The sequence below is a fragment of the Candida orthopsilosis genome (genome assembly GCF_000315875.1).
Source record: "Candida orthopsilosis Co 90-125, chromosome 7 draft sequence".
Lineage (NCBI taxonomy): Eukaryota > Fungi > Ascomycota > Pichiomycetes > Serinales > Debaryomycetaceae > Lodderomyces > Lodderomyces orthopsilosis.
In genome coordinates, this window is record NC_018301.1 from 834,002 (window position 1) to 855,943 (window position 21,942).

General features: G+C 37.7%; 10 protein-coding genes across 10 annotated transcripts; 8 read left to right on the forward strand and 2 right to left on the reverse strand. All coding sequences in view use genetic code 12, as the record gives it.

Annotated features, from left to right (window-relative positions):
• Positions 1 to 578: 578 nt before the first annotated feature.
• CORT_0G04060 (hypothetical protein) lies at positions 579 to 2,936 on the forward strand (the record flags this gene model as incomplete). Its single annotated transcript, XM_003871159.1, has 1 exon — positions 579 to 2,936. One exon carries the CDS (start codon positions 579 to 581, stop codon positions 2,934 to 2,936), a length of 2,358 nt encoding a protein of 785 aa, XP_003871208.1.
• A 359-nt stretch (positions 2,937 to 3,295) lies between these two features.
• On the forward strand, positions 3,296 to 5,119 carry CORT_0G04070 (Ssh4 protein; the record flags this gene model as incomplete). The annotated part of the gene is made up of 1 exon (XM_003871160.1): positions 3,296 to 5,119. One exon carries the CDS (start codon positions 3,296 to 3,298, stop codon positions 5,117 to 5,119), a length of 1,824 nt encoding a protein of 607 aa, XP_003871209.1.
• Positions 5,120 to 6,434: 1,315 nt separating this feature from the next.
• CORT_0G04080 (hypothetical protein) lies at positions 6,435 to 7,148 on the forward strand (the record flags this gene model as incomplete). The annotated part of the gene is made up of 1 exon (XM_003871161.1): positions 6,435 to 7,148. One exon carries the CDS (start codon positions 6,435 to 6,437, stop codon positions 7,146 to 7,148), a length of 714 nt encoding a protein of 237 aa, XP_003871210.1.
• A 64-nt stretch (positions 7,149 to 7,212) lies between these two features.
• Positions 7,213 to 7,783, reverse strand: CORT_0G04090 (Rad6 protein; the record flags this gene model as incomplete). Its single annotated transcript, XM_003871162.1, has 2 exons — positions 7,213 to 7,686; positions 7,742 to 7,783. The coding sequence occupies 2 exons, from the start codon at positions 7,781 to 7,783 to the stop codon at positions 7,213 to 7,215; spliced, it is 516 nt and encodes a 171-aa protein (XP_003871211.1).
• Positions 7,784 to 7,961: 178 nt separating this feature from the next.
• On the reverse strand, positions 7,962 to 9,287 carry CORT_0G04100 (vacuolar protease; the record flags this gene model as incomplete). Its single annotated transcript, XM_003871163.1, has 1 exon — positions 7,962 to 9,287. The coding sequence occupies one exon, from the start codon at positions 9,285 to 9,287 to the stop codon at positions 7,962 to 7,964; it is 1,326 nt and encodes a 441-aa protein (XP_003871212.1).
• Positions 9,288 to 10,578: 1,291 nt separating this feature from the next.
• Positions 10,579 to 11,715, forward strand: CORT_0G04110 (Ife1 protein; the record flags this gene model as incomplete). Its single annotated transcript, XM_003871164.1, has 1 exon — positions 10,579 to 11,715. The coding sequence occupies one exon, from the start codon at positions 10,579 to 10,581 to the stop codon at positions 11,713 to 11,715; it is 1,137 nt and encodes a 378-aa protein (XP_003871213.1).
• A 987-nt stretch (positions 11,716 to 12,702) lies between these two features.
• On the forward strand, positions 12,703 to 14,397 carry CORT_0G04120 (intranuclear transport and DNA replication mediator; the record flags this gene model as incomplete). Its single annotated transcript, XM_003871165.1, has 1 exon — positions 12,703 to 14,397. The coding sequence occupies one exon, from the start codon at positions 12,703 to 12,705 to the stop codon at positions 14,395 to 14,397; it is 1,695 nt and encodes a 564-aa protein (XP_003871214.1).
• A 1,595-nt stretch (positions 14,398 to 15,992) lies between these two features.
• Positions 15,993 to 17,978, forward strand: CORT_0G04130 (hypothetical protein; the record flags this gene model as incomplete). The annotated part of the gene is made up of 1 exon (XM_003871166.1): positions 15,993 to 17,978. One exon carries the CDS (start codon positions 15,993 to 15,995, stop codon positions 17,976 to 17,978), a length of 1,986 nt encoding a protein of 661 aa, XP_003871215.1.
• Positions 17,979 to 18,684: 706 nt separating this feature from the next.
• Positions 18,685 to 20,259, forward strand: CORT_0G04140 (Erg5 C-22 sterol desaturase; the record flags this gene model as incomplete). The annotated part of the gene is made up of 1 exon (XM_003871167.1): positions 18,685 to 20,259. One exon carries the CDS (start codon positions 18,685 to 18,687, stop codon positions 20,257 to 20,259), a length of 1,575 nt encoding a protein of 524 aa, XP_003871216.1.
• Positions 20,260 to 20,402: 143 nt separating this feature from the next.
• On the forward strand, positions 20,403 to 21,065 carry CORT_0G04150 (Taf19 TFIID subunit; the record flags this gene model as incomplete). Its single annotated transcript, XM_003871168.1, has 1 exon — positions 20,403 to 21,065. One exon carries the CDS (start codon positions 20,403 to 20,405, stop codon positions 21,063 to 21,065), a length of 663 nt encoding a protein of 220 aa, XP_003871217.1.
• Between the last annotated feature and the right edge of the window lie 877 nt (positions 21,066 to 21,942).

Below are 21,942 nucleotides of genomic sequence, written 5' to 3' on the forward strand. Positions count from 1 at the left end.
CTGTGTCCACCCAAGCTACATGTCCTACTGATACTGCCAGTTCATCTTGTTTAGGTAATGTTGCATTTCAGCGCATGATGTTCAGCATAATATTATTAATAAAAATACATGCGTTTTATTGGGCCAAATATTGAATCAATATGCACCTTCAAGCGTTAACCATCAAAGTTATAAACCAAATATCTATAAATAGAAAATAATCATGATTACGTAAATATTTTCACTTCTATTTATAACGAGAAATTGTCAAACACACTTTGTGTCTTTGTTGACAGAGTGAGGGTCCGAAGTTCGCCAAGCAAAGTTCTACTCCATTTATTGGTATTAACAGTATACTTAATGGGAGTGTAAAAGATCATCACCAATTACAGGCAGGCTGTGTAGTACTATTTACTTTGTGTAAAGTCAGTTCTTGCAGAAAATCCCAATGACATTTGCCAAGGTGAAAATTACCAGCAAATGGAACAAGACATGGCTTTCCTAGCTTCGACTCAAGAATCGTGCTTACTGTTTTATCTCATCACTCGATATCAGTGCTTAGACCCTGAAGTAACAAAACGAGCTTCTCAATAAATTCTATGTGCATTGAACAGCAGGCAAATATAGGCGGTATACTCGGGTCGGACCCAATAATAGCTTTGGATTCGTTGCCGAACGAAATATTACAAACCGTTGTTTCCATAGCGGGGCCAACCAATCTCATACAGCTAGTGTCAGATAAGTTATTCTTACTGAAAAACAAGAATATAAAACTTGCCGTCAACCATGAGATACAGAAGAAGTCAAATTTCACATTCGACAACCGAGTGACTCTATTAGACATGTCCAATTTTGGAAACTGGAAAGAGCTGAAATCATGGGGAGGTATAGATCATTTTGGAGATGCAAAAGTATCAGATTTTATGTGTGTTGAGGAATTTAAGTTATTTGATGACTACTGCGTGGAAGAGGGGCTCCAAGTTGAATGCAAAGTGCATTATGAAATTCAAACGATCGTTAACTACTTTGAATTTGAAGAGCTAATGGCTCATTTGAATTCGAGCAAGTATGCTAAATTAGCTTTAAGTATGCATATCGATTACATGAATCGAATTGATGGTTCAGAGATGCTTAAGAAATTGGTCCACTTGAAAGATCGCGTTGTTAAACTATCTTTAGATATACTGCTGGAATTTGAGCATGAAGTTAATTTAGACTTTCTTGAAAATCTCGAGTTTTTGGAAATATCCGGTGAGCAGTACTCAGGCTCTTTGTTAAATTATCACCGCCTTAAAGAGTTAGCGCGTCGTTTTTCCTCCCTTGATATAACCAAACTTCCACTATCATTAGAGAGCCTCCATATAGCTGGTTGCGATGTTGATAGGCCTGAGCTGAATCAAGACACCCTAAAATTTCCAATCCTCAAACACATCTCCTTTTCAGACCTGGACCGTTACTTTTCAGACGACATAGAGATTATTCTTCGGTATATGACCAGCTCAGAGGTCAAAAGTATCACATTTGATGGCGAGGGAACAATATACGATGACAATTGGTTTTTAGAGTTTTTGAAAGATGTTGCTGAGGAAAAGAATATCAAATTGGAATCTTTATCAGTAACTGGTCCTATTGGTATCCCATTAACAATCTACCCGTCAAGCAGACTTGTATTCAATAATAACCAAGCACATTGCCCCGTGCATGATTGGCCCACACTTAAAACTGTTCCTAATACCTTGACAGAATTGACATTGCACAAGATTTCTTTTAGTTTGAGAGATCTTTTTTTGGCAAACCCTTTGCACTTAAAAGTATTGGATTTGAGTAACTGTTCACTTAACTTTGATGAAGCCGAACCAAATTTCAAGAACTTCAAAGCCTTGAGATATCTTGACTTGAGTGAGAACAACATCGGGGACCAAATATCAAGCCTCCAATTCCCAGATTCAATTGAATCACTTTCTTTACATTCAAGCCGAATAGGGTCTCTTGTTGGGGTTAATTTTCCAACAGGATTGACCAATCTCGATGTTTCTTCAAACAACATCCAATCGATGGATGGAACCCTTTTCCCCAAAAGTCTTTCTCGACTCAATATTACTGGCAACAGGATAATTGAATTACGAGGTGACAATTTCCCATTGGCGTTACAAAGGCTTGATGTAAGTAATGCAACAAATATCGATATCACCAAGAACAGAGATGGTTATCCACTCCAAATTGAAAGTTTGAATCTTGAAGACTCGCACAAAGGCACACATTATGCGTTACCAAATAGCCTACAAAGCATACGATTGGCCAACTTAAACTGGCCGAGTAGCCATACTTTTGCAGACAACTTGGTTCGTTTGAAAATGGTTCGTTGTGGCATCGATTTGAGTTGTTCAACATTCGGGTCCGATTCGAAACTACAATACCTATACATGTCGGAATGTAATCTCAAAACCTTTGATATAAATCTTCCTCAATCGCTCAAGGAATTACACTTGAATTCTAATCACTTGTCTGAGATGCCTCCCCACGTTGGTCATTTGAAGAACTTGAAAATATTGCGGCTCGATAGAAATAATATAACGAAAGCCATAGTTGAGTTTTACAATAATTCATTAGAGGTTCTTGATCTTTCTGAGAATCGGATTGAAGAACTTGAATTGTCTTTCCCAGATGGTGATACAAAACTCAAACAAATTTATTTGAAGAGAAACAAGTTGAAAAAGATATCCGTGGAGTCTATCGGCCATAAAGGAAAAACCAAGCACAGTAGTTTGTATGAGTTGGTGTTGGTGGATAACAAGAGCCTAAGTGGAGAGCAAGTAGCGGCTTTGGCTCCGTACTTTTCAAAATATACTCGATACTTATGGGGTCCTGAAACTGGTGTTGCACCTAATCTGCCTCGTTTGCTTCGCACAATCAACCACCTAGCTGAGGATCCTGATAAAAGTGATTTTTATTATTGATCAAAAGATGGAGACGGTGACACCAAATTCGATACTTTGAGTTCTATTCAATATAGATATCGCGATAACTCCTAGTTGACTGTCAATAGTTCAAATGGAGCATTGTGCTTATAAATAGTTTGCAAATAGTTCATTAATATACGACTAAACTAAAATCACAAATCTGGTGACCCTGTTGATTCAATTGAGGATATATATCTCTAGAGAGTTCAATTATAGAATCGTTGTGTATGCTACCAAATAATGTCTTAATGCCCTGATTTATATTTTCGCTTCTTTTTTTTTTTTCTTGTTTTGTTTATTCCTCTATCCCCTTCGAGAGATTAAAATTCCACAGTTTTTATAAGCAATTTTATATCATGGCTGAAGGGGAGTATGATGATGCGACATTGGTGTTGTCGATAATTGTATCCTTTTCCATTACAATCATCCTAGCCATTGTATTTTGCATCTACAAGATATTCTTCTCCAGACAACGCATTAATGGGGAATACCAAAGTTTATCGTCATCTATTACGGATAATTTATTAGGATCACACCTGAATGATGTACCACGAGAATTTCTTAATGATGAAGAGAGCTTGACGCATTTGGCAGAAGCATTTGATTTTACAGGCTTATCACCTGAGGAACAACAACTGTATCTCAAAGGGCAAGAGTTTACTGTCAATAACCCGCCTGATTTTACAAAGACTAGGGGGAGAACATTTTCTGTGGAGGATGAACGGATGATTAAAGAGTATGGGATTAATGTATTCACCTTTGAAATGGAAAAAGATTTGTTGAATCCTCATTATATTGTTGCTGATAAGACTGAATTGAATTTTAATAATAATGATTTACCTTATTGCACCACAACAGCAAGTTTGAATTACCCATTACCAGTTAAGAACAGAGTGTATTCTGATACGATATACTTTGAAACAAAAGTTTTCGAGTTTATTCAAGACCCCAATTCATCAACTCAACATTTCTCCATTGGGTTGATTACAAAGCCATACCCTACTTCATTTAGATTACCAGGATACAATAAATTCTCTATTGCTTATGAGAGTACAGGTAACTTGAAAATTAATAAACCTTTCCCCACCCCATTACAACAACATCTTGGTGAACAAAGTCAATATAATGCATTAGTGTTGCCACCACTCCAAGAAGCCGATGTAGTTGGATTCGGTTATGTCATTCCATCAGGCACATTATTTGTCACCCGTAATGGAAAGAAGCTCTTAGATGTGATGAAGGGATGCTTTGTTGATTTATATCCTGCTGTTGGTTGTTTTTCAACTAATGCCAAGTTCCAAGTCAACTTAGGTCAAAGTGGCTTTGTATGGATTGAAGCAAATGTGAGAAAATATGGATTTGTTTCCACTAGTGATTATAAGAAATTGGGTGGCGAGAGAGGGCTAGCTAATTTGCCTCAATATAACAAAGTGCTTAAAGATAATAGTGATAAATTACTTGATAAAGGTGAAGAATTACCGCCTAGGTATAACCTGGAAGAAGAATTGGATTTCTTTGGAAGAAGTTCGAACGATGTGACTAGAGTAGGGTCAAGTGCTCAACATATGAGAGTGAATGAAAAGGTGACATCCAGAAGTGGTGATGCTGATGAAGATGAAGATGATGAGGTCAAGAGTATTGATAGGACACATGTGACAAATGAACCTGAAGAAATCATGGATTTTAGAGAGAGAATCTATGAGCAGAATATTCGAAATGATGTACTGGAAGATAACCGATCAGAATCAGTACCATTGCTTTCCTCGAAAGGTGGTATGGAGTATGGATCTAGTGGGAAAACGAATAAGGTTTCAGAGGGCGAGCCTAGTGGGGCAGCTGAAGGGGAAAGTGCAACCAATAAAACACAAGTTGAGCCAGAAACGGTCATACCCGAATTGCTGATGAAGCCGGTTGAAACAGAGGGGACTCAAGTAGAGAGTGAGCAGTCAACTCCTCCTCCGGCTGAGTCTAGTGAAGCCCCACCTGCAGAACCTCATGTAGCTGATACCCCACAGGTTGAACAAGCTTCTTCAAATGAAACGTCACCTGATCCAAGTAGTCGAGATGTGACACCTGGAGCTGAAGGTTCCTCTTCTAACCAACAATCAAAGAACAAGTCAAGTAGCAAAAAGAAGAAAAAGTCAGGTAAGAAGGGTAACAAGAAGAAAAAAAGAAAGTAAATAGTTAAAAACCTCGTAATAGTACTATGCAGATGTTATCTACTCTTACAATTGATCTGTTTGTGTATATATGTTTAAAATTCTGGATGTCTAAAACCGTATAGAATGTTAAATTTCTATGCGGTCCTTGACATATAATTTTCTAAATTATCGAATTAGCTGAACTCGAGTGTTTTGGTTCCTTCTTCTTTTCTCCATTGTGGGGGTGTCGCAAAGGTCATTGATGCTGCTATCGAAATATTATTCCAAAGTCAGGGATAAAGTCGTATTATGGAAAACCCTATGGAGAGTATCATGGGCTCTAGGACAATGTCGTTGGGACTACGACAGTCTCGACTGTGTTGAATCAACACAATATAAAGTATCCCAGTTCAAAATGTTCAATACCACGATATTCTCAAAACGAATGCTGATCATTTTAGCAAGGAGGGATTTAGTGTTGAAAAGATTTGTCACGTAATCATATTTGCAAAGAGACTAATTTACTTCATCATTCCAATTATATTACTACTTAGCTACTTAGTCATGCAAATTATGATTTGATAATTCACCCTCTTTTTGAACTTTTTCGATACAAGTGAAAATTATATGAGTTAAGATATTGGATGATTCTTTTTGAACTTCTTTGCCCGCAATTATGCATTTCTCTTTAAAGTTCTTAAAATCCAAAGACTTTCCTTCAACTCCTTGTGAATTTAACTATGTCCATTCACGAAAGAACTTCCGGGGACCATACCCCAAGCATTGCTCTAGTCTTTCCCTTGTATTTTTTGAGGACGTCTACTAAATCTCTGCCATAGTGTCTTCTAGAAACATAACCAACTTATCCTTCAGTCCCTTTCAATTATAATGGCCAAATGGCAAACAGAGTTGGATAAGCCTCCATTGAGACAAACTATCATAGATAAAAACTTTTTTTAAAACAATAACGACGTCGTCAAGTGGTTGTGGTTCTTCTAACGTAATTACCTTTTTGTCAACATGCTGGTGGTATACATATAAAAAGGGTTTACTTATGTCGTTACATTCCAAAGAATATCATTCAATAGCATGCTCTTCAATAGCGTACTCTTCGACAGCACTGCTTGGATGATTACACATTTCAGAAACTGATAGGAAAAAGAATATGACGAGGTAGTTTCTGAATATGATTTACATTGGAGTTGGAGTGGTGGTGCTTTTTGTATGTAACAAATTGTTACGCAGTTTGGTTGCAAGTTTTACAATACACAGGAACATTAAACGTCCTTAAAGTAAAAAAAAAAATCTGCTTTACGAGATCACCATCAATTTTGGTAAAAATTAGATCACCGCCATGTCCCTAGTTTTGAAAAGGTTTGCCTCCTCGAGTCAAACTCAACCTGATAAGAAAGCGCAAGCGGCCCAACTTGCCGTCCAATCATTAAAGGATTTCGGTTCGCTATTATCTCCATCATCAGACGATGCTACGCAACCGATAGACACTAGACCCATTTACGAAAATCCACAGCTGTTCCCCAACTTATCCCTTTTACACCAAGGACAAGTTGTGACGGAATTGCAGCTGAAATATGATAAAAATTGGAACAAGTTGCTGAAACAAGATAAATTATTGGGATATTTCATATCGTATGGTGATTGGGGTGTGCGTGAAAAATTCTCCAACTGGAACAATCCTAGTTCACCTCCATTGGATTTGCCGTTCCATGTGCCGAGTCAATTGAAAAGTTTGAGTCCGAAAGGGACTGATGTGATTATGCCATTAGAGCCAGTGAAGTTGAGTGAAACCCCTGTAAGAATCGATCAATTTGATTATAAAAAAATGGATCCAGCTAGTAAAGTTTGCATATATTTGATTGTGTTTATTGCTATGGTTGCTATTTATCGGGATAAGAATATCGGCGAAGATGGCAAACCTGTCGAGGTCAAGATAGAAGATCAGTATGAAGTAGCGAGACAAAATGAGATACAAGAGAAACAAAGAGAGGTTGAGGAACAAGAGAGGAAGCAGAGAGAAAGCCGGAAGTGGTACTATCTTTGGTTAAAGTAGAGCTACATTCACCCTTGTATATATCTGTATATATATATTCACCAAATACACGAAGTCTATATTCCTATTCTTCATCCTCATCATCATCATCATCTTCTTCTTCTTCTTCTTCTTCATCACTACTCTCATCATTCCATGACTTTTCCACCGTCTCTTTCACCCTCTTTACATACTGACTTCTATGATCCTTATACAAATTTGCCGCCTCCACATTCGCCGGAGATGAGATATTTGGATCATTGAGTAAACTCTGTATACTAGTCAAAATGCTACTAACATCATAAGTGGGCGACCATCGATTTTGTAATATATCCAAACACAATTCACCAGAAGCATAAACATTGGGGTGAAACATTTCCAGTATGAATTTGACAACTGGTGGTTTGTTGGGGTATTGTTCATCAAATTGTAAAATGAGTCGGAAGGTTCCATCTTCGAATGGTGTTTCTGAGGGTCCTATTATTACTGCATTCCATTTCATGACGTTGTCGGGTAATGGTGATGCTGAGACGCCACTGGGTGGATCCTGCTGCATGCGCTGGGAGGAGTTAGTAGAGGACAATAAAATGGTTTCTTTGGTGGCGTATACGTACTTTAAAATCTCGCATGAGTCTTCTTTTAGCTGGAGTAGACATAGTGGGTTGATGGTTGTGGGATTAGGGTAATGAAATTTAGAAAAAGATTTTGACTCGATTTGTAAAATTAGTCGCGCGCGACAACTACAATTTTGCCATCAAAGTGTGAAATAAAGGTTCACAAGTTTAATGGTTATGGTTATCTCTCTGTAGTTAAATCTGTATAAAGCTATATTCTTTACTTGTGGTTCCAGAACTCAGTCAAGTTGTGGCCAGCACCATTGAATGCCAAGATGTTTGGTGTATCTTCTGGAATATCAGCCAAAACACCCTCAGTACCAAATGAAATCAAATTCTTCTTCAATTGAGCTGGAGTAACACCATCAGAAGCAACAAAGAATTCAGAATCGGATCCTGGTTGTAAGGAGAGATAGTATGACAATAAACCAGCAACATGTGGAGATGCCATTGAAGTACCTGACAAGTAGGCAGTAGCAGTGTCGGATCCAATATAAGTAGACAAGATGTTCAAACCTGGAGCGAAAATGTCAACACATTTACCATAGTTTGAAAAGTAGGCTCTTTCATCGGAAATGGTTGATGCACCAACAGTAATGGCTCCTTCGGCAGCAGCTGGAGAAGTGTTACAAGCATCTTGGGTTTCATTACCGGCAGCGACAGCGAAATGAAGACCAGCTTTAACTGCTGCATTGACTGCCAAATCTAAAGCTTGCGATCTACCACCACCAAGAGACATGTTAGCAGTAGAACCTTTGAATCCCTTCTTACCCTTTTTAACAGCATCTTGGTGAGCTTTAGCAGCATATTCAATACCTTTAACAACATCAGACATTGAACCAGATCCATTAGATCTCAAGACTTTGATAGCAACAACTTCAGCCTTTTTAGCAACACCATAATCTTTGGATGCAATTGTACCAGCACAATGAGTACCATGTCCATTACCATCCAAATCATCGTCACCAGTGGGGATGGTTTTTCCCCAAATGGCTCTGCCATCAAATTCAGTATGTTTAACATTGATACCAGTGTCAATAACATATGAAGTAACACCTTCACCACCTTCAGTGTCATACAAATATTGATCAAATGAAGATAATGACAATGGTTGTCTATGAGAAACTCTAGCCAATCCCCATGGAGCACCCTTTTCAATGTCAAATTCATTAGTGTGAACAACACTATCTTCTTCAATGAAGTCAACCAATGGGTTTCTTCTTAACAATTCAATAGCAGGCTTTGTGAACTGACCAGTAAATCCCAAGAATCCATCAATGTCAAAACGGTCTAAAATACCATCCATAATCCCTTCAATCTTGAATTCGTCAGTAGAAGCACCGGATTTAAGCACAACAATATATTTGTTTTCTATACCTTGTTCATGGGAAACCAAAGGAGCAAGTGTAATAGCGTCTTGTTGTTGGATATGGCCCTTTGGAGCAACTTCGACCCTAAAGACATCAATTATATCGTTGTAATTTGGAATAAAAAGGGCATTGGAAGTGAGTGCCAATGCAATAATAGTTAATAAGCTTGTTTTCATAATGTGAGGAGTAGTTTTGTAAAAGAAGAAAGGAAAAGAAAAGAAAAGTGTGGTGTATAGGTGTGGTTTTTTTTGGTTGGGTTTGGGTGTGTGGTATTTATGTCGAGAAACGATGGCGGGATTTTTAAGGAGTGAGACAATGAGACAATAAGTGATTGCTGGTTGTGATAAGATAAAAAGGAGACATTTTATTTCCGTTGTCTTACAAAATGTCGTAATTGTCTTATGCCGCAGTGGTATTTACGACATTTCAATGAAATGTCATTCTCCGATGTTCGTTCTTGGTTACAATCACACGACTTTACTTTACTTGTAGTTTATCAATGGCTAAAAGGAAAAGAAAAGATAGGCATCAGTGCACGACTATTTAATCACCACAGTTTTTTTTCTTTTCATATAACAATAAAGAAAATAAGTAACATAGATAAGAGCCTCCTGCCATTCAAAAACTTCCGAGGCTTTTTAAAATACACTAACGAAAGAATGAATAAAGGCATATCTGTCCTGTTGTGACACCATCATGACAGTTCCACTCTCGTCATCTGACTAGGACACCAATACTTTTCACTAATGACGCGCCTATTTTGAAATCTACGTAAATCTTATAAGCTTTCAATATCATCAACACTTGGACAATGCTCTTGGAAGCCTTAATTGAGATCCTCTTGAATCAGTTATAGGTCGGGTGCGCCCATTTTATCTGATTTGGTGGGACCCTGGAAGTTGATTGTTCAAACCAGTTTGTTTTTGATACGAATCGATACTTCCTTCCAAGATACGATCTTTAATTAATTATTCTGATCACTTTAAATACGATGCTTTAGTTATTACAAAGAACGGTTAATGTTTCAATCTTCAAAATAATGTTTTCCCAATTTTTTTAATTTTGCACATTTGCTTCAAATTATTCGCAAAAAAGCTAAATTTTTCCATAATTTTGTAACTAGAAATTTGAGTCCTCAGCCAAATTATCCTCCAATTGTATACAGAGACTAAGATATTAAAATAGATTCATTTTTGAGCACTACTAATCATGCCCTTCATTGGCGTGTACCTCGCCGTGTAAACTATACTACTTCTTCGCAACTCTTGTTAAATCTCATTGGTTATTGTATGAAAGTAGATCTCCCCACTATGAGATCTTCGTAAGTGACACAAAACTTAGAAAACGTTTTGGAATTATCAACAAACGGCGCTAATCTCTTCGTTCATCTCGTAAATTGGAATTGCTATTATCGTCATCGGAATCACCAAATTATACGATAATTACCCTTAACTAGAGCAACCTACAATGAAAGCAATCGTGTATCACGGTAAAGATGACCTTAGATTCCACTCCGATTACCCCGAACCTGAAATTAATCACCCAGATGAAGTCAAAGTAAAGATTGATTATTGTGGTATCTGTGGCTCTGATTTGAAAGAGATCACCAGTGGACCATTCTTCTTCAATAAACCAGGATCCACAAACCCAATCTCTAACAAAAAGTTTCCAATGGTCATGGGGCATGAGTTGAGTGGTGAGGTGGTCGCAGTTGGTGGAAATGTTGACGATTTGGCAATTGGCGACAAGGTGGTGGTTGAAGTGACCGGAACGTGCAAAGACAAGGTACGCTTCGAAGACTCGCCCTCCAAGGATAAGGAATTTTGTGGTGCTTGCTTTGATGGTTACTACAACGCCTGTGATTCCTTGGCTTTAACAGGTCTTGGTTTCAGCGATGGTGGTTGCGCTGAATACCTTGTCACCAGCGGAGACAAAGTAGTAAAGTATGATGCTGATAAAATTCCCAGTGATGTTGCTGCTTTGGTTCAACCCTTAGCTGTTTCGTGGCATGCTGTTGGCGTTTCAAAATTCAAGGAGGGGCAGGATGCTTTGATCTTAGGTGGTGGACCAATTGGGCTCACCACCATTTTTGCGTTGAAAGGTCACAAAGCTGGTAAAATCGTGGTCAGTGAACCTGCAGCTGCCAGACGCTTATTGGCTGAGAAATTGAATGTTGAAACGTTTGATCCAACTGGCAAATCCGTCGAGGAATGTATTGAGGCGTTAAGAGCTTTGTCGCCAGATAATAGGGGTTTTCATCATACGTTTGATTGCAGCGGGGTTCCAGCTACGTTTGAAACAAGTATCAAATGTCTTAGAATTAGAGGTACTGCCACCAATGTGGCTGTTTGGGCTCATAAACAAATCCCTTATTCTCCAATGCATACAACAATGCTGGAAAAAATTGTTACTGGATCCATTTGTTTTGTCAAGAAGGATTTTGTTGAAGTTGTGAGAAGTATTGAAGCTGGTGATATTTCGGTTGATGAACTAAGATTGATGATTACTGATAAGGTTCCTTTGGAAGAGGGTATTGAAAAAGGATTCAATGAGTTATTGTATAACAAAGGTGATCATATTAAAATTTTGTTTACTAATAATTAGCTTTTGCAGTTTTAGAAGCTTTAAAAATTTGTAGCTTTTTTAGCTTTTATAGTTCTTGCAGATTTAGTTTAAGTACATTGAGTAGAAATAAGTGTAGGTTCTTTTGTTTTATAAACAAGTAGTGACTCTATACAATCATTTGAAGGATAGCGTATGTAACGTTTCTAAACTGATCACAAGTACTATCAGTTTGATACTTTGTCAAATCCTCGTGAATCCATTTCCTTTCTAAGAAGTCTTTTGGTGATTTGCATTTCCATCACCACGAACAGGTTCACAAGGACATGTTTGACAAAGGGTACTCATGACTTGATAGATGGGAAGTCAAGTCTTGATTCAGTTTTAAAAGTTCTATTAAAGTGTATAGTGGCCCAATAAGTCCTGCATTTGATTTGAAGTCGTGGTGTTAATGTTGAAAACTTCGTTAATAAAGTATAACTGCAAAGAATTTGAATTGAAAATGGGAATACCAATGAAGTAGTGGTTGATGCATGTAGTATGGTGGTCAGTTTTAATTGGAGGTGGTAACATTGTCAGTAAAGTGGTCCAAGAAGTACCAATTTATACCACAAGTCTTGATTCAGTCTCAATACATAGATGCACTAAACTTAGTTTGCGTTGGTGGTTCGGGTATTAACAAAGTGGCGCAAATGCAGTCAATCTAGGTGAATGGTGTACGATATGGGAAAACAAATCTTGCTTCAGTTTCAACAGATAAATTGAGATAGGTAGTAGTCCAGATAAATTTAATTTCAAAAGGTGGTGTAAATTTTAACAGCGTGGTGAATGATCTAATCAATCTGGAAGCAGCATCTTCTGTGGTTATATATTTTTAATGACCTGTCTTGGGAAGTGTTTATGAATAGCCTTCGGATCTTTAACTGTTTTTTCTGAACTCATCGCAGTACTCTTATTGCAAAATGAAAAATCACATCGCGAAAAACCCAAAGCTAATCTCCTCTGGACCTATTCAACAGCACACAAAGCATGGGTAAAAGAAAGGCCAAGACACAGGAGCTTGAGAAGAGAAAGAAAATAAAACAAGCCCAGGACGCCCAACTTTCAACTGGTTTATTCAATGGAGATATCGACGAGGAGACGTATGTCAATGGTCATGATTGGGAGAATGAAGAACAGGACTATGAATTAAGGCCGAGAAAGATGAAAGAGAAACATCTTATTGAAGCATCATTACCAATCAAAAGAGAAGATGGCAGAATAGAGAGAGTCATGAGGGAAGTCGAGGAAAAAGAAGAGGAGGAAGAAGAAGAAGAAGAAGAGCAAGCGAGACAAGAGGAACAACAAAAGCAACAGGAGCAACAGGAGCAAGGGCAACAGGAGGAGGATGAAGACGCACACCTCTCACCAAGAGAAAAATTGATCAAAACAAAGGAAGAGATTGCTGAGCTTGGTTCAAAATTGATCGAAAATCCTGAAGAAAATATTGCCTGTTTAACTCGTTTACGCAAAATGAGTGAATCAAAAAACTTCATGACTTCACAATTGGCAATAATGGCTCTTTTACCCATTTTCAAATCATTGGCGCCATCATACAGGATAAGATCATTGACTGACGCTGAAAAGAGAGAAAAAGTGAGTCGAGATGTGGCAAGATTACGTCAATATGAGCAAACCTTGGTTGTCAACTATAAAGCTTACCTTGATTTACTTTCTACATGCTCGAAAATCTCCTACTCCAACTCAGCTAATAACGACAAAATAACCACCGATCAATTGAAGAGGGGTAATCTAGCGTTGAAAGCTGCCACCGAATTGTGCACATCGTCGTTAAGACATTTCAACTACAGAAAAGAGTTGTTTACAATATTGATCAAAAGACTCAATCGAAAACCAGCATTTGAACAAGACGTTCCAGTGTTTATCAAGTCGGTGCGTGCATTGGAGACATTACTTAAAGATGATGAAGAACATGGAGATATTACAGTGGACATTATAACCATCTTGACGAAAACCATCAGAGACAAGAAATACCGGGTTGATGAGTCTGTCGTCAACATTCTTTTATCAGCTTCGTTATTGGCAGACTATTCCCCCAACGACGATGAAGACAAACCAAAGATAAAAATGAAAAAGAAAGATCGGGTGCATTTATCAAAAAAGGAGAGAAAGAATAGAAAGGAACGTAAAGAGATTGAGGAGGAAATTCGCCAAGCACAGCAAGCAATCACCGTTGAACAACGTGAGAAATATCAAGCCCAAGTGTTGAAAATGATTCTTATGTGCTATTTGGAAATTTTAAAAGCTAGTCAAGATGATGAAACTCAAGAAGGACAAAACGCGTTGCCTTTAATTGGGAGTGCATTGAGAGGATTATGCAAGATTGCCCATTTGATCAATGTCGATTTAGTTGCCGATGTATTTTTGACAGTTAGAGGAATCATGATGGATATAATTGAGGAATTCAACACCAAAATGCTAGGGGATTGCATACATGCTCTTTTGAATACTGGAAACCGAAGACAACAAACAGTACTGGAGCCCACTGAAATACTGCAGTTGTTACAATCAATGAAGTTGCACACTCCAGAAATTGCAACATTGCGGTTGATATACGAATTTATAAGTCGCTATGGTGATAAAAGAGAGGACGAGTCATGGGAAGATGTATTGTTGGATAGTCATTATTGTCCAATGGTGAAAGAGTTGAAGAAACAGAGGTGATTGATAGGGAGGCGCCGACTCTATAGAATAGTCATTACAAGAATCGTAAACTTGCCCTAATTATTTCTTAATGTTCTTCTCTACATAGAATACATTCACGTAAATATTCAACTTTGTTCGTGGTAAGAAAACGAGTTTGATCTTCTAACCTATAATGCATAGAATAAATAATAAGGACGAGGCTGATGAACAGCGTCTTTTCAAAATCAATTGAGAAATATCAATGCTAGGCCCCAAGATAGAGAAAACTATGCCAAGCACAATTTTTCTATACGGGTACTACGCTCTAACCCGGTTTTTGTTCACCTTAGATATTGCAAATTTTGAGGAGAACAAGAGCTGATAAAGGTCTTCACTCATCTACTAAAAATATCGAGGGGTTATTTAAAGCAAAGTATCACAAAATGTAGATAGATTTTAACGGATAAACAGAAAAATATATCAGTGTCGATTCTATACTATAAAATTGACTCAATCAATTCTTCCTTAGCTCCCATCATTGTAGAATCTTGCCTATGTGCCCTTTGCTCCCTCTTAAAGGTCTTACAGCTGCCTTCTAAAATCGGTTTTGTGGTGACTGTTTTACACTGCGAATGATATAAATCACAAGTGATATGCTTTGAATAATTATATACGGTAGTTCAATCAATAAAATAAGGCCCTAGAGTATAGTATCATGTCGGATTTTTATTACCCAATCAGGGGACAGGTAGTCAAACCAGCACACTGCTGTTGGCTGACAGCGATGGTTTGGAATTGGTTTTGAGTGACACAACAGCCACCCCCGTCCCATCAGAAGCATTACTTCATATACATTAAATAAACAAGAGTATTAATACGATCCAAGGGAGAAATATTTTGAATTGTTCAAATGCTTTTGCGTTAGCGTATGATTCCACATCGTTGAGTTCATTTCTCAGTTTATTTTTCAATGTGCATTGTGGTTCATTTAGAGCCATAATCTATGACTATATATTAGCTCTGTTGTGTAATATATTGAATCCATTTTATGTGACAATAGAGTCCGACAATTGAATAGCCAAGTGCAGCAATTTCAGTTGAAGCGGGAAGCCGAAATCGTCATATCGTTTCGCTAGCAGATGTGTTTTGCAGGAAGTTTGCAACCTATAAATTTTCATTAAGTGTACAATGAGTTGCGTTTTTATGGGACTTGAGATGGTTTATGCCTGGGAAGCACTTTTCTTGAAAGCTGAACCGTATTTATTCCTAGAGTAGCATATATCATTATGGAGGTGAAAAAATTAAGGTTTATATGTTTATTTGTATAATTCTAGGTGCTCTTCTTGAACTGCCACTGCAAGACCTCTGATGTAGCGATATTGAACCCAGGCGTATTAAATCTAAATGCCATGCAATAAGTCTAAGGATTTCAATTGAAGGAAAGCTTGAGATTTGAGTCCAAAAATCTTCTAGAACCATAAAAAGCTTTTGGTGGCAAAATGACTACCACGTCAAACTTTCAATGGCAAAAAAAAAGAAATTCAAGATGGGATAGAATATATCAACTCTTTTAAGCCATAATTTATATTCATCGTCTTTCTCCGCGTCTATCTACACCTATACCTCCACGAAAAATGACCGTTCCATTCAAATTGAGCGTTAATAATGATAGTGACAACTTATCACCATATTCCGATAAAGCTAATCTTCCACCAACAGTCCTCTCGCAAATAATCAACGAGGGCGTAGAGTTACCTCATCCATTTGTCTTCAAAATCACCAATGACTCAGATCCGTTTATCTACACATATATTGGAGTAAAAGAGTTTATCGGTGAGCCCGGAGAAATTGATCTACCGAGTCTTGTAACAGCAAAATTGCAAAATCCAACCACCGTCATTCTTGATCTACAAAGAGACATCCCTAAAGCGACTTCATTAAAACTTAAGCCCAGTCTCTTCTACCCCATTTCCAATTGGAAATTTTTTCTCGAGAGTAGATTAACCCACTACACTCTCGTAGAAAAGGGCAACACCATAATAATAGAGGATGGCGGCTTAAAATACGAGTTACAAGTTGAGCAGATAAACGATTCTGATAGCGTCACTGTAGCCTCCATAATTGATACTGATGTCACAGTAGACATGGTGCCTTTGAACGATAATGTAGCCCAACAGCAATTGGAGTTCAATAAAAGCCATTATGACCAATTCGGCAGCATACAAGAGTTGAAGAAGGAAGAAGAGGTGGTCATCCATGAGCTATCATCCTTCATTAATCCTCGATTCGTCCCACGTCTTTATAAGATTGATATTTCTAATTGGAGTGGTGAAAACCTATGGATCGAGTTGGAAACAGATGATCCTACTCATTTAGTAAATGCCGATTGTGTCGTTGGTGAGAGTAAACTATTAACCATTGAAAACTTTGCTTATAGTAGCATGGCTGAGGATGAAAAGGTTTCCAAATTGATTGCTAATGGTTTCCACGCGAAGAAGACAATACACATTGATTTTAAGCGAGATGAATTGATTTTGAACAAGTTGAATCGTTGTAGACAGCTTTCCGATGCAGAAGAAGGTGATGACAGGTATTTGTACTTGATTCCCTTCACTTGGCAAGGAGACGAAACTGTGCTGTTGAGAATTGCAGATAAGCAGGGCGACAGTGATTACAAAATCACCAGCGATTCAAAAAAGTGTCCAAAGTGTTCCAAACTCATCCCAAAGGAAAATTTTCTTCTCCATGAATCACGTTGTCCCCTCAAGCAAAAAGTGGAACCAGTGGATTCTAAGTTGATGCAGTTCAAACACATTCAACTCTACGAAAAACAATATCAATGCTGTTCTCAGGCGTTTGATACATTTTTTGACTTGGTACGTCACAAGGCCGTATGTCCCAACAAAGTCATCGAATGTCGGTTCTGTCACTTGATTGTACCACAAGAACTTGCCACATATCAAGATAATTTTGAGGGATTGACACATCATGAAAACCTTTGTGGTAACAAGACACAAGAATGTATTAAATGTAGTAAGCTTATTCGTAGAAAAGATGCCACAAAGCATATGCAGCTTCATGACTACGAGAAAGCTGAAATCAACCAATCAATTTCATTCAAGAAATGTTCTAATGTCAACTGCGTAAACGAAGCTGGTAGCAACGAATTGAACCTTTGCGAGTTGTGCTTTGGTCCTTTGTATATTGCTCAATTTGATCCAACTAACATTAAGCTACAAAGCAGGATTGAAAGGAAGTACATGTTACAGCTTACAAAAGGATGTGACCAAGTGTGGTGCAACAATGAACACTGTAAAGCTGGTAATCCAAGGTTAAATAACAATTCAATGAAGGACAGTATGATATTAATACAACAGTTATTTGGTTCAATTCATCAACCTCGTTTACCAATTAATGAAAAGAATGGAGTTGCAAAAGAAGGTGAAACAAAATTTTGGTTTTGTGTGAATGAGTCAGTATCAAAAAAGAAACTTTGGTCTGACATATTGAAATCAGAAGGTGGTTATACTGAGGAGATTGTTTTACAGGCATTGAAGTTGAACAATGACGAATCACTGGTACGTCAATGGCTAAAGGATAATGCAATAGCTAGAGGGTAATAGAGCTTGTAGAGTATTATATGATACATTGTTTTACTTAGGTGTAATGCTTTTTCTTTACCGCGCAAAATCATCCAGTCGTATCAAAAACGACACACAAAATTGCCTGTGGCTTTTTGTATAATAATCATCAGATTATCTTGGTCTTTCTAGGGGAGGGAAGAGCTCCTATACAAAGGAATCATATCGTGTGACTCTCAAGGGGTGTATATTCTAAAACGAAGGGTTGTAGTATACACAGAATCAACGTTGTCCTAAGAAAGAGTTTGAAGCGGGCGTCTATCTGTATATGTCTGTCGTATAGAATAAAAGTTTTCGTATATCGGCAATAAACGTACCGTAGAATTGTAACCGAGATGAGAAACAACAACAAAAAAGTAGCCTCATTTCTGGATAAACTCACAGTTGGGTATAGAGCACTTGTGATCCGTTAAGTAATTTTAGATTATATCCTTCTTATACCATTATCCACTGTGGTTATTTATTGCGGTTATTACGTTTTCTCGTCGTTCCTGTTGTTTTGAATTTTCCCTTTTTCTCCGTCGTTTAACTTTTTTTTCTCTTTCTCTTTCCTTCCCTCGCGTGTTTCATCAAATTTTTATTTTAATTCGAGAAACCACATCACAAATCACCTTAGAGGTTCATCTGTGTCAATACGCACACACACATTCTTTCGTTTTCCTGTACACCAGTGATAGAGTCCACTATGGATAGCTTTAATCAAACAGTTGGCTTGGCTGGGTCGAGCCACACCAATCAAGTTTACAACTTTCTAACATCAAATAAGCAAATTAACTACGTTTATCAATTATATTTGTCAGCTTCATGGGTTCAAATCGTCATTGCATCTGTTGTATTAGTCTTATCATATGATCAAATCAAGTATCAGTTAAACAAAGGTTCAATTGCTGGTCCCAAATTGAAAATCTGGCCGATTATTGGTCCATTTTTGGAATCATTGGACCCTAAGTTTGAAGAGTACAAGGCTAAATGGGATAGTGGTGCTTTGAGTTGTGTTTCCATCTTTCACAAGTTTGTTGTTATTGCGTCGACAAGAGACTTGGCTAGAAAGATTTTGTCGTCACCAAAATATGTCAAACCTTGTGTTGTTGATGTTGCAATCAAGATTTTAAGACCAACCAATTGGGTTTTCCTTGATGGTAAGGAACATACTGATTATCGTAGATCATTAAATGGTCTTTTTTCACAAAAGGCATTGGAAGTTTATATTCCAGTTCAAGAGAAATATATGGATATCTATCTTGAAAAATATTTAAACTACAATGGTCCCAGAAAATTCTTTCCCGAATTTAGAGAATTACTTTGTGCTTTATCATTGAGGACATTTTGTGGTGACTACATCACTGAAGATCAAATTTCATTAATTGCTGATAATTATTTTAGAATCACTGCGGCTTTGGAATTGGTTAATTTCCCCATTATTATCCCATACACCAAGACCTGGTACGGTAAAAAGATTGCTGATGATACCATGAAGATTTTTGAAAAATGCGCCTCCATGGCAAAAGAACATATTGGCCACGGTGGTAAACCAACTTGTGTTATGGATGAATGGATTTACTTGATGAAGGAAGCTAAAGATAAACATTTGGATGATCCTGAATCAAAGTTGTTGATTAGAGAGTTTTCCAATAGAGAAATTAGTGAAACTATTTTCACCTTTTTATTTGCCAGTCAAGACGCTTCCAGTTCGTTGGCATGTTGGCTTTTCCAAATTGTTGCTGATAGACCAGATGTTGTTGAAAAGATTAGAGAAGAACAATCGAGAGTAAGAAATGGCGACATTAATGTCAAATTGGATTTGGAATTGATTCAAAAAATGAAGTACACCAACAATACCGTTAGAGAAACACTTAGATACAGACCACCAGTCTTGATGGTGCCATACGTTGTTAAAAAAAACTTTCCAATAACTGATTCTTATACAGCCCCAAAAGGTTCAATGGTCATCCCTACATTATATCCTGCATTACATGATCCTGAAGTTTTCGAAGATGCCGAAAGTTTTATTCCTGAGCGTTGGGAAAACCCTACTGGGGACATGGACAAACGTAACTGGTTACCTTTCGGTGTTGGACCTCATGTTTGTCTTGGTCAAAAGTACGTTTTGATGTTGTTCACTGGTATGCTTGGTAAATTCCTTATGGGAGCTGACTTGGTGCACCACAAGACTGATTTGAGTGAGGAAATTAAAGTGTTTGCTACCATTTTCCCAAAGGATGACTTGATTCTTGAGTTCAGGAGGAGAGAGACTGTTTAAGGAACGGTTGTATGTAATAGACTTTGTAGGTGAACATTTTTTATTTAATTGAATATTTAAGAGAAGATAGCGTAGAGAGGATTTTATTTTTACTACAATGCGAAAAACAAAACGCACACCAACAACTGTGTCTTTATCCAGCCATGTTTGAGCCAAACCTCCCTACAAATGATGCAACCAATATAAACTCCAATGTATCTAATCAATCCAATCAACAGAACACAGAGCTAGAACAACAACTTCCACCAATTCTCTACCCCAAACGCAAGCGCAAACGTCAACTATTCACAAAGGACATTGAAAATCTACTATACGCAATGGGGGACAGGCCGTATTCATTAGACTCAACTGTCTCAGCCCTAGAAGATATACTAGTCGACTTCATCTCACGGTTATCCCACACAATGGTTAATTACGCATCTTCACAAGGTCGTAATAGAATTAAATTGAATGATTTGGCATTTGCGTTACGTAATGATCCGTTAAAGTTGGGTCGAATGTTGTATATATTAGAGCAGAGCCATAAGATTGAAAGAGCTAAAAAGTTGTTTGATGAAGAGCAAGGAGGACCGGATAAGAAAAGGGATATGTTTGGTAAAATCGGCGATGATGATGAAGATGAAGACGATGGGGATAGTGATGGTGAAGGTAGAGAAGGCAACGGTGTTGGTGGAGACGGCAATGGTGGTAATACAACTGGAAAGAAAAAGAAGAAGGTTGAATTGGATGAAAATGGTAAGCCAAAAAAAAGGAAATATAAAAAAAGAAAACTTGAAGATGGTTCTACGAAAGGGACAACCGGATAGAGAAATGTTGAGGGAGGAAAGCAATGTATAAATATTAATAAACGAAAGCTGGTTCTACTACTTGGTCGACCTATTTGTAAAAGCTGACAAAATCTATGCCCAATATACAAACCGTGGAGTGACTCCAAAATAGTATGCAAAAACATACAATGTACTTTGCTATCAAAACTCGATGGTTCCATATTTACCTCCATTATAGCTGTCCCTCACAAACAATCAGTCTTTTTTTTACCTGAGAAGATTTGCAACCCAGTCCAGACTTTTTTGCAATACGTTCTTATAGTACTTTTACGTTTTTATACGTTCTAATACATTATTCTTGTGTGATACAAAACCATCAGGTCAGAAACTTCATCGGCCGTTGAACACTTTCGAGGCAAAGCAACGAGGCTAAAGCATGATTATATCGCCCTGTATTCTCGGTTAGTTCAAAGCGGGTCTTATCTCGGTGTCAATTGGGAATGCACTTCATGGTTTTCCTCTCCAAACAATATAATATCATTGATCGCTTGTAATTGACAATTACGTTCTTCTGCCTAAAGTTAGAAAGGATCTTTCAGTTTTGAATCAGGATCTATTTTTTTTCTTTGTTTTTTCAATTTCTTTTGGTACCGTGTTTTTATCGTTTAATCATAGTAGCGGGACATGAGTTTGATTTTATGTGATTTTCTAAAACACCGTTAATAATAGAGACACTGAGCCACGTTTTATAGCGAACACACAAAATTAAACAAAACTAGCTACTATTCATCGATCTCAACCAAGGCAAATTTTACACAGCACTAAGTTGACTCACTCACAGCTCCTTCAGGCTCCCTTCAGGTTCCCTTCAGTTTCTTACCGGAATCCAATTAGCAGGCAAGGAGGAATACTCCCG